General features: G+C 60.7%; 1 protein-coding gene across 1 annotated transcript; it reads left to right on the top strand.

The window, feature by feature from the left end:
- Positions 1 to 815: 815 nt before the first annotated feature.
- Positions 816 to 13,088, top strand: DVL2 (dishevelled segment polarity protein 2). Its single transcript, XM_054005520.1, is given in 17 exon segments — positions 816 to 1,151; positions 5,468 to 5,537; positions 5,922 to 6,071; positions 6,533 to 6,586; positions 6,588 to 6,645; positions 6,904 to 6,930; positions 6,933 to 7,035; positions 7,587 to 7,677; positions 7,767 to 7,836; positions 8,387 to 8,526; positions 8,777 to 8,853; positions 9,899 to 9,966; positions 10,404 to 10,538; positions 10,636 to 10,767; positions 10,979 to 11,155; positions 11,612 to 11,836; positions 12,525 to 13,088. Coding segments are annotated over 17 exon segments (2,238 nt in total). The 5' UTR covers positions 816 to 966; the 3' UTR covers positions 13,001 to 13,088.
- Positions 13,089 to 14,667: the final 1,579 nt, after the last annotated feature.

Raw genomic sequence — 14,667 nt, 5'->3', positions numbered from 1 at the left:
GCTCCCTCTAACCCACCTCCCCTGCCTTCCCCCTCTGACCTCCCCTTTGCCTCCCCTCCCCCGGGCCTCCCTCTTCTGACCCCCTCCCTTCTTCCTCCTCTGACCCCCCTCCCCTGTGCTTCCCCCCTGCTCCCTCTAACCCACCTCCCCTGCCTTCCCCCTCTGACCTCCCCTTTGCCTCCCCTCCCCCGGGCCTCCCTCTTCTGACCCCCTCCCTTCTTCCTCCTCTGGCCCCCCTCCCCTGTGCTTCCCCCCTGCTCCCTCTAACCCACCTCCCCTGCCTTCCCCCTCTGACCTCCCCTTTGCCTCCCCTCCCCCGGGCCTCCCTCTTCTGACCCCCTCCCTTCTTCCTCCTCTGGCCCCCCTCCCCTGTGCTTCCCCCCTGCTCCCTCTAACCCACCTCCCCTGCCTTCCCCCTCTGACCTCCCCTTTGCCTCCCCTCCCCCGGGCCTCCCTCTTCTGACCCCCTCCCTTCTTCCTCCTCTGGACCCCCTCCCCTGTGCTTCCCCCCTGCTCCCTCTAACCCACCTCCCCTTTGCCTCCTGTCCCCCTCTCCCTCTTCCTCCTCCGCCCCCCCCCACTGCCTCCCCCTCTGGCCCCCCTCCCTTCCTCGTGACGCCATCACGCTGCGTGCCGCGGTGACGCGTGCACGTGCGGGTGGGGGAGGGGCCTGCGCGGGAAGCGCACCCCCAGCCTCTTCCTCCTCCTCCACCCGCCCCCCACAGACGTGGAGTTGTCTCCGTCACGTGACGGGGGAGGAGGCGGAGGCCCGTCGCACGTACGCAGCGCCGTGACGTAGCCGCGCACAGCGGCCCGCGTAGCGTAGAGACGAGACGGTCCCAGACGGAGGGCGACTCGCGCGCGCGGGGGGCCGCTGCGCTCCCCTCTTCCCTCCCCCGCGGGATTGATTCGTTCCCGTCCGGCGGCGGCGCAGGCGCGCTGGGCTGGGCCGGGCCGGGCCGTACCATGGCGGCGGCCGGCGCGGGGGGAGCGGGCGAGACCAAGGTGATCTACCACCTGGACGAGGAGGAGACCCCCTACCTGGTGAAGATCCCGGTGCCCGCCGAGCGCATCACGCTGGGCCACGTCAAGGCGGCGCTGAGCCGGCCCGGCGCCAAGTACTTCTTCAAGAGCATGGACCAGGACTTCGGGTACCGGGCCCCAGGCGTCCGGGAGATCCCGCCCCCTCCCCCATCTCCCCCCCCCCGGGAACCCAGGCGTCCGGGAGACCCCGCCCCCTCCCTCATCTCCCCCCCCCCCGGGAACCCAGGCGTCCGGGAGACCCCGCCCCCTCCCTCATCTCTCCCCCCCCCGGGAACCCAGGCGTCCGGGAGACCCCGCCCCTCCCCCATCTCCCCCACCCTCTGGGAACCCAGGCGTCCTGGGACCCTGCCCCCTCCCTCATCTCCCCCCCCCCTCTGGGAACCCAGGCGTCCGGGGGACCCCTCCCTCATCTCCCCCCCCCCGGGAACCCAGGCGTCCGGGAGATCCCGCCCCCTCCTCATCTCCCCCCCCCCCCGGGAACCCAGGCGTCCGGGAGATCCCGCCCCCTCCCCCATCTCACCCCCCCCCGGGAACCCAGGCGTCCGGAGACCCCGCCCCCTCCCCCATCTCCCCCACCCTCTGGGAACCCAGGCGTCCTGGGGACCCTGCCCCCTCCCTCATCTCCCCCCCCCTCTGGGAACCCAGGCGTCCGGGAGACCCCGCCCCCTCCCCCATCTCCCCCACCCTCTGGGAACCCAGGCGTCCTGGGGACCCCTGCCCCCCTCCCTCATCTCCCCCCCCCCTGGGAACCCAGGCGTCCGGGGGACCCCTCCCTCATCTCCCCCCCCCGGGAACCCAGGCGTCCGGGGGACCCCGCCCCTTCCTCATCTCCCCCCCCCCCCCCGGAACCAGGCGTCTGGGAGACCCTGTGCCCCTCCCCAACCGCAGGAGGACCCAGGAGTCCAGGGGACCCCAGCCCCTCCATCAGCCCCCCCAGGGGGGACCCAGGCCTCCAGGAGACCTCATCCCTGCGCCAGGGGGACCCCGGTGTCCGGCAGATCCCCTTATCCCTGGCCCCCACAGGTGTCCCTGGCGTGGGGCAGGACCCCTGCCGCTCCCCACCCCACCCTGTCCAGCGCCCCGCACGAATAACCCCAGGCGACCGGGATGGCAAACACACCGACTGTGGGCCAAATCCGGACTGCCCAGCGCTCTGGGATGGACCCTGACATTTTTTTTTTTGTTGACTTATTACGATCCCTATTGTGATGTCGACGATTATATTTCAGTTTTCTCTGGGGTCTGGGCCGTGACTATGCCTTGACCAAGAAATGGGGACCTGAACCAAAATAATTGACTCCCAGTGCCACGTAGGTACGGGGCGGGCAGATACCCACAGAGGCGGCTTTGTCGCTAATACCATCCAGGTAGCGGAGCTGGAGCGAGAAGGCGCTGTCCGGATGGTGACGTAACCGGCCACTCATAAATAGTCGGCGCTAAATAATCGAACATAGATTAATTGACATTTGAAATGGTCATGAATTGATCGGAAGGAGTCATAACTACGTGGCAGGGGCGTATAAATTTCCAGGCTCGGCGCTGATTTATAAACGGAGCCCTACCAAATCCACGAAAAAACCCGTCCTGGACCATGGAATCTGGTCTCCTGCTGTGAAATCTGGTCTTTTGTCTGCTTTTACCTGTGCAATACAGATTTCGCCAGCGTTTTTCCGATTGGGAGGCCTGACCCAAAAGGGAGTTACAGTGGGGGGTTATACGGTTATCTTTTTGTGGGGGTCGGGGTATTGTCACCTTTATTTCTGCGCTGCCCTCGGAGCTGGGCGGCTGGAGAGCGGCGGTTGCCGACTGAGGGCCTAGTTAAGGGTGGCAATACCAGATCATGCCATTGTTCTGCCAGCAGCAGCTGCTCACCAGTTGCCCAGCTCTGAAGACAGGGCCACCGCCAGCAACAACGCAGAAGTAAGAGTCCCTCCCTCCCCTCCCCCATAATAATCTTGCAAACCCTCCTCCCCTCACAACTCCTTTTTGGTCAGGACCTCGACCATTCCAGCGCCGTGACACTTCAGATTTAACGAGCTGAAATCGTGACACTGATGATTTTCAAATCCTGCAACCGTGACATTGACCAAAATGGACCGTGAATTTGGTAGGGCCCTCTTTATAAACGAATAGTAACAAACCTGTCTTGAGTGATGTCAAGTATCAGGGGGTAGCCGTGTTAGTCTGTAGCTACAAAAACAACAAGGAGTCCGGTGTTGACAGGGCCAACCCGAAGAAGTGAGGTTTTTACCCACGAAAGCTTATGCCCAAATAAATCTGTTAGTCTTTAAGGTGCCACCAGACTCCTTGTTGTCTTGAGTGACAAATTCACGTAGCTGTGGGGCTGCCTTCAACACCACTTTGGGGTTATAAACGGTGGAATGCATAAATTGGTCATAAATGACAAATAATGCAATATGGTTTATGTTTGGGAACATATATATGATATGGTGGTGAGTTATATACTTTCATGCAAATATGGCATAAATAGGTTTGGCAAAATTTGAAATTTTAAAATAATTTTGATGGATAATATCCATATTTATTTTAAAGAGTCCCCCCCCCATTTGTATTGATTTAAATTTTTCACAGTATGTGCAAACTTAGGGGACTGATGCGTTTTTAATGCTTATCAATATGGAATATCACAGCGGCGTGAAATTATGCGGGTAGGCGGATCAATTTTAAATGTTCACTGTTGTGCAAAATGGGTCGTTTAAGCGTTTTTCAGGTTTGTCGATCTGAATTCTCATAGTGGCATGAAATTATGGCAGTGGTCCCCAACCTTTTGCGGCTGGCGGGCGCCAGACGACGAGCCACCGAGGCCGGCGGACAAGCATCTGCCGAAATGTCTCCAAGAAGCAGCACCGTCAGAGGCGTCGCCGTCGAAATGCTGCCGAAAATCAGCGGTATTTCAGCGGCGACGCCTCTTGATGATGCCGCATTTCGGCAGATGCTTGTCCACCGGCTGGTATGCGGGCGTGCATACATGCCCCGGTGGGCACCATGGCGCCCACAGGCACTGCATTGGGGACCACTGAATTATGGGATTGAAGCATTTTTTTTCAATTTTTTATCAATTATACATTTGCACAATCGTGGGGTTTAAGTCTGCTTTTTATTACTGTTAATGGATTTAAGCTTTCACGGTTGTGGGAAATTATCGGGCGGGCCGGATAATTTAATGACAGCGAGTGTTAAGATTCAAAGAATTAAATCTCGATAACCGCGAAAACACAAATGGTCAACATCACGTGTCAAAATAGACAGAGTAAATTGCCTTAAATGAAACCCGAATGAGTTCTCAAGAATCATTTTTCTGTAAATTTTGATTATCATCCATGGTGAAATTGATGTTTACCGACATTTACCGATAAAAATGTAATCTTTCCAAGCCTAGATAGAAATAGTGGATTAATAATTATTAATTATAACCAGACATGGATTTTGTTATAAATAATACCACATATATACACCTCTACCCTGATATAACGCGACCTGATATAACACGAATTCGGATATAACGCGGTAAAGCAGCTCTCTGGGGGGGGCGGGGCTGCGTGCTCCGGAGGATCAAAGCAAGTTCGATATAACGCGGTTTCACCTATAACGTGATAAGATTTTTGGCTCCAAGGACAGCGTTATATCAGGGTAGAGGTGTATATTGGATTATTATTAATAGTCAGGCATAGATTTCAAAGTATAAATGACACAATAGAGATGTCTAGTGATCCATGAATAACATTCTCTATACATTTGGGGTAACTAAAAACGCTGACAATATAGACATTTGATTATAAAGGTCAATTGTTATAATAGTCAAAACAGACCCTGAATTGAAACCTTCGTGAAAATATTCCTGATCCGTAGAGGTTGCTAAATTCTTTTTAACCGGATAAATAAATAAAAACCGAGTAAATCTCTTTTGCGTTCAGTTCATTGAGAAATTCTAAATTCGCTTTCCTCCGGTTTAAAACACTGACCCCAGCCTCCGGCGAGCGGAATTTGAGCTACTCGTATAGGCTGATTAAAATATCCAGACCCATCCGAGCATCGTAAATCTTTGGTCAAGGGAAGCAAGCGTTTTCCATGGCCCTCAGGATTGTTAACAATCCTCTGGAACATCTTTGTAGGGATTTGAAGTCCGACGTCCGGGCTGAATTTCCAGCCAGGCTTATTCCATTCAGACTCCCTAAAATCCCCCTCCTCATACATGAGTGTAATTATTTCTCTGCTTCAAGTGCCATGGGCCTGGACTGAGATCCCACAAACCGAACAGTCCCGCCCTTAAATTGTTCTGGTCGCTGTGTGGCTGTTAATCGGCTTCTGTGTCCCTCCCCAGGGGTGGCTGCATCTCCACACCGGGCGAGGGATGCCTGGTCACATGGCCGCGCTAATCCGTTTACATTTCTCTCCGCTGTAGGGTGGTCAAAGAGGAGATTTCGGACGACAATGCGAAGCTGCCTTGTTTCAACGGGAGAGTCGTCTCCTGGGTATGGCCACTTTCCTCACTACAGGAGAATGGGCATAGAAATCCCTGCTATTGATCAGATCCATGGGCCCATCTAGCCCGGTCTCCCGCACCTTCCCCACCATCCTGGATGAGGCCTGTGGACCCATCTAGCCCTGTATCTTGCTGCTTCCCCACTATCCCAGGTCAGGCTCATGGGCCCATCTACCCCGGTATCCCGCCTGCTGCCTTGGATCAGACCAGTGGGCTGCCCAAGCCTGCTATGGTCCCTCCACTGCCCAGATCAGACTATTTTGGGTGGTGGGTGTGTGTTTCTGGTTCAGGGGCCGTTGGATGATTCAGTCCAAGGCAGCTCATGCATCATTTGTGTGTCTCTCTCTCCTCCTCCCCCCCCCCCGCCTCCAAGCTGGTGTCTTCGGAGACCCCCCAACCCGAGCCGGTGCCAACTCCCGCAGAGACCCGACCGGAGCCCTCGCCCCCGCCGCCCCCCCTGCCCCCACTGCCCGTGGAGAGAACCAGCGGCATCGGGGACTCCCGGCCCCCCTCCTTCCAGTGAGTACGGGGGGGGGGGGGAAGGGTCCACCTCTTAGTACTGGGGGGTGTGATCCTCTGCATTGGGGGGTGGAAGAGTCCAATTGGCAGTAATGGGGGGAGCACACTCATCGTGTGGAAGAGTCAACCTGCGGTACTGGGGAGGGGTTTTATATCCTCTGCATTGGGGATGGAAGAGTCCACCTGCCAATAAACAGGGAGGGGTGGAAGAGTCCACCTGCCAGTATGGGCTGGGGGTGGGCATGGAGCATAATCCTGCGTATCCCGAGAGCTGTTTGCAATAGATCAGATTGGAAGAATCCACTGACTAAACAGGGGAGGTTTAAGGGACCACGTGCAAGTGGGGGAGAGGGGTGGAGACTTTGGAAGAGTCCACAGGTGGGGGAGCTGGAAGGTACCATCTTCCCCTGGATGGAGGGGCGGCAGCGGTGGACCCCAACAGTAACCAACCGTGGGTCTTTGCAGCCTAACATCTCGGGCAGCCGGGAGAACCTGGAGCACGAGACGGAGACGGAGTCGGGTCGTGTCGCTGCGGAGGGAGAGGCCGCGGCGCCGGCCGGAGAGCACGGAGCATGGTGGTAAGAGAGGCCCTGAACCAGCCAGGACTCCTGGGTTCTCTCCCCGGCTCTGGGAGGGGAGTGGGGGCTGGTGGGTTAGAACAGGGGGGGCTGGAGAGCAGGACTCCTGGGTTCTCTCCCCGGCTCTGGGAGGGGAGTGGGGGCTGGGGGGTTAGAGCAGGGGGGGCTGGGAGACCAGACTCCTGGGTTCTCTCCCTGGCTCTGGGAAGGGGATGCGACTGTCACCTCAGCTTCCTGACCCTGTCCCCCCTGCCACAGGCGGGCACCGGCCAAACGGGCAGTCGCGGCTGAACGACACCTGGCCGGGTACGAGAGCTCGTCCACCCTGCTGACCAGCGAGATCGAAACCACGAGCCTGTGCGACTCAGATGACGACGACACCATGAGCAGGTGGGAGGTGGGGAGGCATGAAGGAGAAACCCATGGGATCCCTGGTGGTGAGATGGAATCCAGGAGCAAACCCCATGGGAGTCCCCCTAGTTGGGGGTAACCAGAGTAAACTAGCAGGGTCCCCCTGGTGGAGGGAAGGGAATTGGGGTCTCCCTGGTGGAGGGGAGATACCAGGGGCAAGGTAACCCCGCCGGGGTGCTGTTGGTGTGGAGCAGGGAGTTGAGGGTTCCTTGTGATGGTGGGATCTGGGGGCAGGGTAACCCAGCGGGGTGCTGCTGGTGTGGGGCAGGGAATTGGGGGGTCCCTGTGGTGGCAGAGAATCCAGGGGCTGGATAACCCAGTGGGGGGAAGGGGAGTCGGGGACAGAAGTTCCCTGGGGTCAGATGGGCCCCAGGGACGGGACAAATCAGGGTGGGTTCCCCAGGATGCTGGGAGGGAGGGGTAAAGAATATCCCCCCTGGGGGTAGGGGCAGTGGCAGTCGTCCCCTCCGAAGGCTCAATTGTCTTTTCCCCTGCAGCCCCAGCCTAACCTCTGTTTCCCCGCCCCCCAGGTTCAGCAGCTCACGGAGCAGAGCAGCGCCTCCCCGCCTCCTCAAGCGCCATCGGAGGCGGCGGAAGCAGCGCCCCCCGCGCCTGGAGCGGGTAAGGGCCTGGCCCCCGTGCCAGGGAGGGAGGGAGCTGGGGGGGGGCTGCATTGCCTCTGCCCCACTGACTCCCCCATTCCGTTTCAGACGTCTTCCTTCAGCAGCGTCACCGACTCTACCATGTCGCTCAACATCATCACAGTCACGCTCAACATGGGTAAGGGCGGGGGGGGGGGGCAGCTGGAGTGGAGGCATGGGAAGGGGAGAGATGTGCGGGGAGGGACTGTCTGGGGCAGAGGGAGGAGGGGATTTGGAGAAAGCTTTGGTTGTGGGGTGTGTGGAATGGAAGGTACCAACCCCGGAGGGGGGGTTAGAATGGAAGAGTCCAAGTGTGTGGTGGAGTGGGGAAGAGAATGGAAAATTCCAAGTGAGGAGGATGGGGAGGGGGGGAAGAGAATGGAAGATTGAAAGTAGGGGAGCTCTGTGTATGTGTGTGTGGGGGGGATCATAGAAGATTCCAAGTTGGGGGGGGGGACGACAAGCATGGAAGATTCCAAGAGTGTGGGGTCAATGGGGGGATAGAGTGGAAGCTTCCAAGTGGGTGGGGAAAGAAGGGAAGAGAGAATGGAAGATTCCAAGTGGCGGAGGGGGGGAGACTGGAAAATTCCAAAGAGAGGGTAATAATGGGGGGGGAGTGAGGGAAGGTTCCAAGAGGAGGCGGAGCCTCCTTCACTGACCCCGCCCTCCCCCTCCTCTCTCACCGGCAGAGAAGTACAACTTCCTGGGCATCTCCATCGTGGGGCAGAGCAACGAGCGGGGGGACGGGGGCATCTACATCGGCTCCATCATGAAGGGGGGTGCGGTGGCGGCTGACGGGCGCATTGAGCCGGGGGACATGCTGCTGCAGGTGCGACCCCTTCCCCCCCCCCGGACTCCCCTGTAGCCGGGGGCACCAGTCACTGGTCCTCTGGTTGGGCACAGACCCCCTACCCCACCCCCGACTGAGATTGGGGCCTGGCTCCCAGCCCCCCCCTGCTCTAACCCACCAGCCCCCACTCCCCTCCCAGCGCCGGGGAAAGAACCCAGGCGTCCGGGCTCCGCTGCTCACCCTGCCTAGGAAGGAGTCGGCTCAGTTTGTGTTGCTCTTTCCCCCACAGGTGAACGACATTAACTTTGAGAACATGAGCAACGACGACGCCGTCCGAGTCCTGAGGGAGATCGTCCACAAGCCGGGGTGAGTGGGGGGCACTGGGGTGCGGGGGTGAGGCCGGGGGGGTGCCCCAGGATCCTGTCTCAGGACGATCACAAGGTCGCTTGTAGTGGATGGGCCTTACCCTAGCAGCCCCTCGCTGGTAATTTACTCCTGGGGGCATTCTGCGGCTAAAATTTACAAATGCTGTGCCAAACATTTGCAAATTCTGCAAATTTTATTTGTCAAAATAACACTGCATAATCACGCCAGTTTCAATGATTTTGGTTTTTATGTCTAAATACCTGTCAACAATATAGACACACCCACAAATTCTCCCCTATGACCGGGGAGAGAACCCAGGAGTCCCGACTCCCAGCCCTCCCCCCTCCCCCCCCCCAACCACTAGTCCCACTCCTCTCCCAGAGCCGGGGAGAGAACCCATGAGTCCTCCGTTCCTGTTTCTCTGCCCCCTCCCTTCTGAGCCCAGTTGGGGGGCCAGACACCCACAACCCCGCTCCCCCGAGCCCATCCATGATGGCCCCCCCCCCCAAGCCAATACACCCAAAACCCCTCCCTCCCCCGGCCCATATACCCGCACCCTCCCTCCCCGGAGCCCAGCCACAGGGCCCCCCCTTGCCCAGATTACCCCCCCCCCCCCCCCGAGCCCATTGATACAGAGGGAGAAACAGCAGCCCCCACAGCCCATTTCTGTCAGGGGGAGACACAGAATTCCCCCAGGAGCAGTCATTAGACCTGGATACTGGGCCGGCGGAAGATCTAAGTCTGGTCCTTAGGGGCACTGTGGTGCCGGGAGTGGGGCGGGGATGCTCTCCCCACCGTCAGCACCAATCCCTTCGTGTCCTTCCCAAAAATCACTATCTGTTAACCGGCCGCCCAGCCCCAGAGGTGGCTGCATCTCAGCATTGGGCGAGGGGTCCCTGTGTAACCGGTCGCCCCGCCCCAGAGGTGGCTGCATCTCAGCACTGGGCGAGGGGACCCTGGGTAACCAGCCGCCCCGCCCCAGAGGTGGCCGCATCTCAGTGGCGGGAGGGAGTTGGGGTTCACCTCCATTCCCTTTCTCTTATAGCCCAATCGTGCTGACAGTGGCCAAGTGCTGGGACCCTTCCCCCCAGGGGTACTTCACGCTGCCCAGGAGTAAGTACTGAGGCCCCAAAACCGTCTCCGCGATTTGCCAGCTCTTTCCGCCGGCGTCTCCCCCTTGCCTCGGAGTTTGGGGGCGAATGGGTGGCCCCCCTCTGAAGGATGGGGGCGTCTTGCACCTTACAGCTGTGATCTCTGGGGTCCCCGGCTCCGTGGGGTGGCGATTTTGGGGCGATGTGGTGTTTGGGGTGCGGGTGGCCGGCGTCCTCCCAGGTCTGGAATTTCGGGGTGCTTCGTGGGGGGGGTTGACGGAGGAGAGAGAAAATCAGCGATGTGTGGGGGGCTTCTCTGGCTGGTTGGGGTGTTGTGTACAGGTGTGGGGTGTAGATAGCGGGGGGGCTGCCCTGTCTATGAGAGTCATTGGGGAATGAGATGGGGGGGCTGCCTTTTGGGAACCAACTCGGCCTTTCCTCCCGCCCCCCCACACCCAGATGAGCCCATCCAGCCCATCGACCCGGCTGCCTGGGTCTCCCACTCGGCCGCCCTCACCGGTGCCTTCGCCGCCTACCCCGGGAGCAGCTCCATGAGCACCATCACCTCCGGCAGCTCCGTCGCCGAGACTGAGCGTGAGTAACGGCACACCCTAAAGGGGATGGGCCCCACCCCGGGCCCTGCCGTGGGACCGGGTGTGGGGCACTGGTCCCATCGCTCCTCTCTCCGCAGGCTTCGACGAGTTCAACCTGTCAGTGCACACGGACATGGCATCTGTCACCAAGGCCATGGCCTCGCCGGAGTCGGGGCTGGAGGTCCGCGACCGCATGTGGCTGAAGATCACCATCCCCAACGCCTTCCTGGGTACGTCGGCCACCAGGGGGCGCCGGCGAGAGCGGGCCCTGCTCCACGGCGCCCCCTAGCGCCGCCGTGGGGCCAGCCCTGCCTGCCAGGGGAGAGCACCCCCTGCTGAGCCCCCCCACTGCCCCACAGCGCCCCGTAGCGCCGCCCTGGGGCCAGCCCTGCCTGCCAGGGGAGAGCGCCCACCGCTGACCCCCTGCCCCCTCTCCCCCAGGCTCGGACGTGGTGGACTGGCTCTATCACCACGTGGAGGGCTTCCAGGACCGGCGCGAGGCCCGGAAATACGCCAGCAGCCTGCTGAGAGCCGGCTTCATCCGGCACACGGTGAACAAGATCACCTTCTCCGAGCAGTGCTACTACGTCTTCGGGGACCTGCGCGGCTGCCAGAACTGTGAGCCCCTTGGGGACTGAGCTCTGGGCTGGGGGGCTCTGGGGGATGCCGAGCCGGGGTGTCTTAAACAAGGGGATCCCCCCCGTCTTTCCCGACCTGGGATCTGTCAATCACTGCAAATCCTTCCCACCCACCCCCGGGCCTACGAACCCCCACCCTGCTCAGTACCCCCTCGGCCTGTGGGCTCGGGGTGGTGGGGCCGGGGAGGAGGTTACAGGGTGCGGGAGCCAGGACTCCTGGGTTCTTTCCTAAGCTCCTTGCCCAGCAAGCCGGTCAGACCACCAGCCTGGGGCCGGGTGGGAGCCAGCGCCTCCTAGAGGGGACAGGCCCCTGCCCCATTCCCTGCCCCCCTGAGCCAGCCAGTCCCCGCCCTGGGGCCGGATGGGAGCTGGCTTCCCCTAGCTGGGGCGGAACACCGCTGCCCTGCGCGGCTGACCCTTCCCTTCTCCCTTACAGACATGGCCAACCTCTCCCTCAACGACAACGACGGCTCGAGCGGGGCGTCGGACCAGGACACGCTGGCCCCGCTCCCGCTGCCTGGGGCCACGCCCTGGCCCCTGATGCCCACCTTCTCCTACCAGTACCCAGCCCCGCACCCCTACAGCACCCAGCCCCCACCCTACCATGAGCTCTCCTCCTACAGCTACGGCATGGGCAGCGCCGGCAGCCAGCACAGCGAGGGTGAGCGGACGCCTGGGTTCCATCTCCCGGGAGGGGAGGGGAGTGGGGTCCAGTGGGTAGAGCTGGGGGGGTGCTGGGAGCCAGGACTCCTGGGTTCTCTCCCTGGCTCTGGGAGGGGAGTGGGGGCTGGTGGGTTAGAGCAGGGGGGGCTGGGAGCCAGGACTCCTGGGTTCTCTCCCTGGCTCTGGGAGGGTCGTGGGGGCTGGTGGGTTAGAGCAGGGGGGGCTGGGAGCCAGGACTCCTGGGTTCTCTCCCCGGCTCTGGGAGGGGAGTGGGGGCTGGTGGTTTGAGCAGGGGGGGCTGGGAGCCAGGACTCCTGGGTTCTCTCCCCGGCTCTGGGAGGGGAGTGGGGGCTGGTGGTTTGAGCAGGGAGGGCTGGGAGCCAGGACTCCTGGGTTCTCTCCCTGGGTCTGGGAGGGGAGTGGGGGCTGGTGGGTTAGAGCAGGGGGGGCTGGGAGCCAGGACTCCTGGCTTCTCTCCCCGGCTCTGGGAGGGGAGTGGGGGCTGGTGGGTTAGAGCAGGGGGGGCTGGGAGCCAGGACTCCTGGGTTCTCTCCCTGGCTCTGGGAGGGGAGTGGGGGCTGGTGGGTTAGAGCAGGGGAGGCTGGGAGCCAGGATTCCTGGGTTTGCTGTGTAACAGGGGTGCTCCCTGTGGATTTGAGGGTCACTAACGCCCCCCCTCGTTGCAGGGAGCCGGAGCAGCGGCTCTAACCGGAGCGACGGGGGTGGTGGGGGCCGGGGCAAGGCCAAGGACGAGAAGGCGGGCCACGACTCCAAGTCGGGCAGCGGCAGCGAATCGGAGTACTCGACCCGCAGCAGCCTGCGGCGGGCGGAGCCGGGGGGCGTGGCCGGTGGGGGAGGCCCCGCCCTAGCGGTGGGCGGGGCCGAGGCAGCCGGGGCTCCCCAGCGCAGCCATCACAGCTTGGTGAGCAGCATGCGCTCCCACCACTCCTACGGGCCTCCCGGCATGCCCCTGCCTTACAACCCCATGATGGTGATGATGATGCCCCCCGGCCCCCCCAGCGCTGGCCCCGCCTCCGTGCAGCCTCCTGGCGCCCCCCCAGTCCGCGACCTGGCCTCTGTGCCCCCTGAGCTCACCGCCAGCCGCCAGTCTTTCCACATGGCCATGGGCAACCCCAGCGAGTTCTTCGTCGATGTCATGTGACCGGCTGCCCACTGGTGGTCATGTGACGCCGCCCACAGCACTGTCTGACGCCACGGGACCGACTCCTGGCTGCATGACTCGATCCGTGGCTCCCTTGATGTCACATGACCTCTGCCCGCGGAGCCGTCTGATGCCACGGGACCGACTCCTGGCCGTGTGACTCGATCTGCGGCTGCCTTGACGTCGCGTGACCTCCGCCCACGGAGCCGTCTGACGCCATGTGACCAACCCAACCACCTGTGGTGACTAGACTCCGCCTCTGTGTGTCATGTGACCCAGCCTGTAAGCACCTCAACCTCATGTGACCTCCCGGCCATGTTGCCTTGACGTCCCGTGACCTCCGTCCAAGCCAAGGAGCCTTGAGAAGCCACCTGACCGAACTCCTGGCCACGTGGCTATCACTCGTTGCCTTGTGGTCACGTGACCTGCCATCCACACGGAGCCTTCAGATGCCATGTGACCAACCGGTATCACGTGATCTCCTTCCACACGACCCTTTTTGGGGGTCACGTGATGCAGCCTTGACCTTCCTTGACCTAGCCACAGAGCCTTCCGGGGTCACATGACCCGCTTGGCCGCTTGTGGTCATGTGACAGCCGGTAGCAACCTTGACAGCGGGTGACCTCCGGCCATGGTGCTTTCATGACTTGGTGGCCACCCGTGGTTGCTGGGCCACGGCCTGGATGTCAAGTGACCAACACCACCGCCTGGCTCCCCTGTGATCATGTGAGCCCCCACCACATCCCTGACATCAGATGGGCTCCACCAACCAAGTCTTCCACCGTCACGTGACCACTTGTGGTCCTATGTGACTCCGCCTTCCTGTCCTGTAGCTGCCTTGATGTCACATGCCCTGCACCTGGTCAGGTGACTTAGTTTCCCTGGGCCACCTGACAGCTTTTTCATATCCTGTGACCCGCTGTCAGCAGCCACGTGAGTCGCCAATTTTAATCATGTGATTGCCTTCCGGGGCCACGCCTTTCTTAAAGCCACATGACCAGGCACGGGGTCACGTGACCCACAGCTGGGGAGCAAAGCCAGGACTGGGGGCTTTCTCTCCAGTTTTGGACGGTACTGTCCCAAATCAGCTCTCCCCATTGGTACTGACACCCCCCAACTCCCCCGGCGCCGCTCGGTACCACCCCCCACAGCCCCGGTGTGGATGAAGTGACGAGATCTTTTCTCCTTCCAAAAAGATCCTTTTTTTATAACTTTTTTATTATCGATTTTTTTAAAAAAACAAACATGTTCTTTGAGACATTTTTATAAACATTCTTTGTATTTAAAAAAAAAAAAAAAAGAGCACAGTTTTTGAAGGTCCCACCCCATTTTATCCTCCCCGGCCCCCCAAACTTGCATAATCAGGGTGTCTGATTGAGATGGGGGTCCAATTACCCCCTCCCAGCGAGCAATGATCTCTCTCCACCTGCAGGCATGGTCAACTTACAAACCTCCCTCGACTCCTTCCCCCCCCCCTTGCATGTGGGGGGCGCTCCCTCTCCCTCCCGACGCACCTGGCCGATATTGACCGCTCTGGTCTAGACCAGGAGGTCAATCTTGGGGTGCTCGGGGGTGGGGTGTTTCTGACGGGGAAGCCAAGACCACTCTAGGTTGGATAGTTGGGGGGGGATATTCCTGATCCGCCCCTGTTGCCTGGGGGGCTCCGA

The sequence above is a fragment of the Malaclemys terrapin genome, chromosome 15, assembly GCF_027887155.1.
Source record: "Malaclemys terrapin pileata isolate rMalTer1 chromosome 15, rMalTer1.hap1, whole genome shotgun sequence".
NCBI classification, from domain to species: domain Eukaryota; kingdom Metazoa; phylum Chordata; order Testudines; family Emydidae; genus Malaclemys; species Malaclemys terrapin.
Note: the sequence above shows the minus strand (reverse complement) of the source record. Positions and strands in the feature narration are given on the sequence as shown.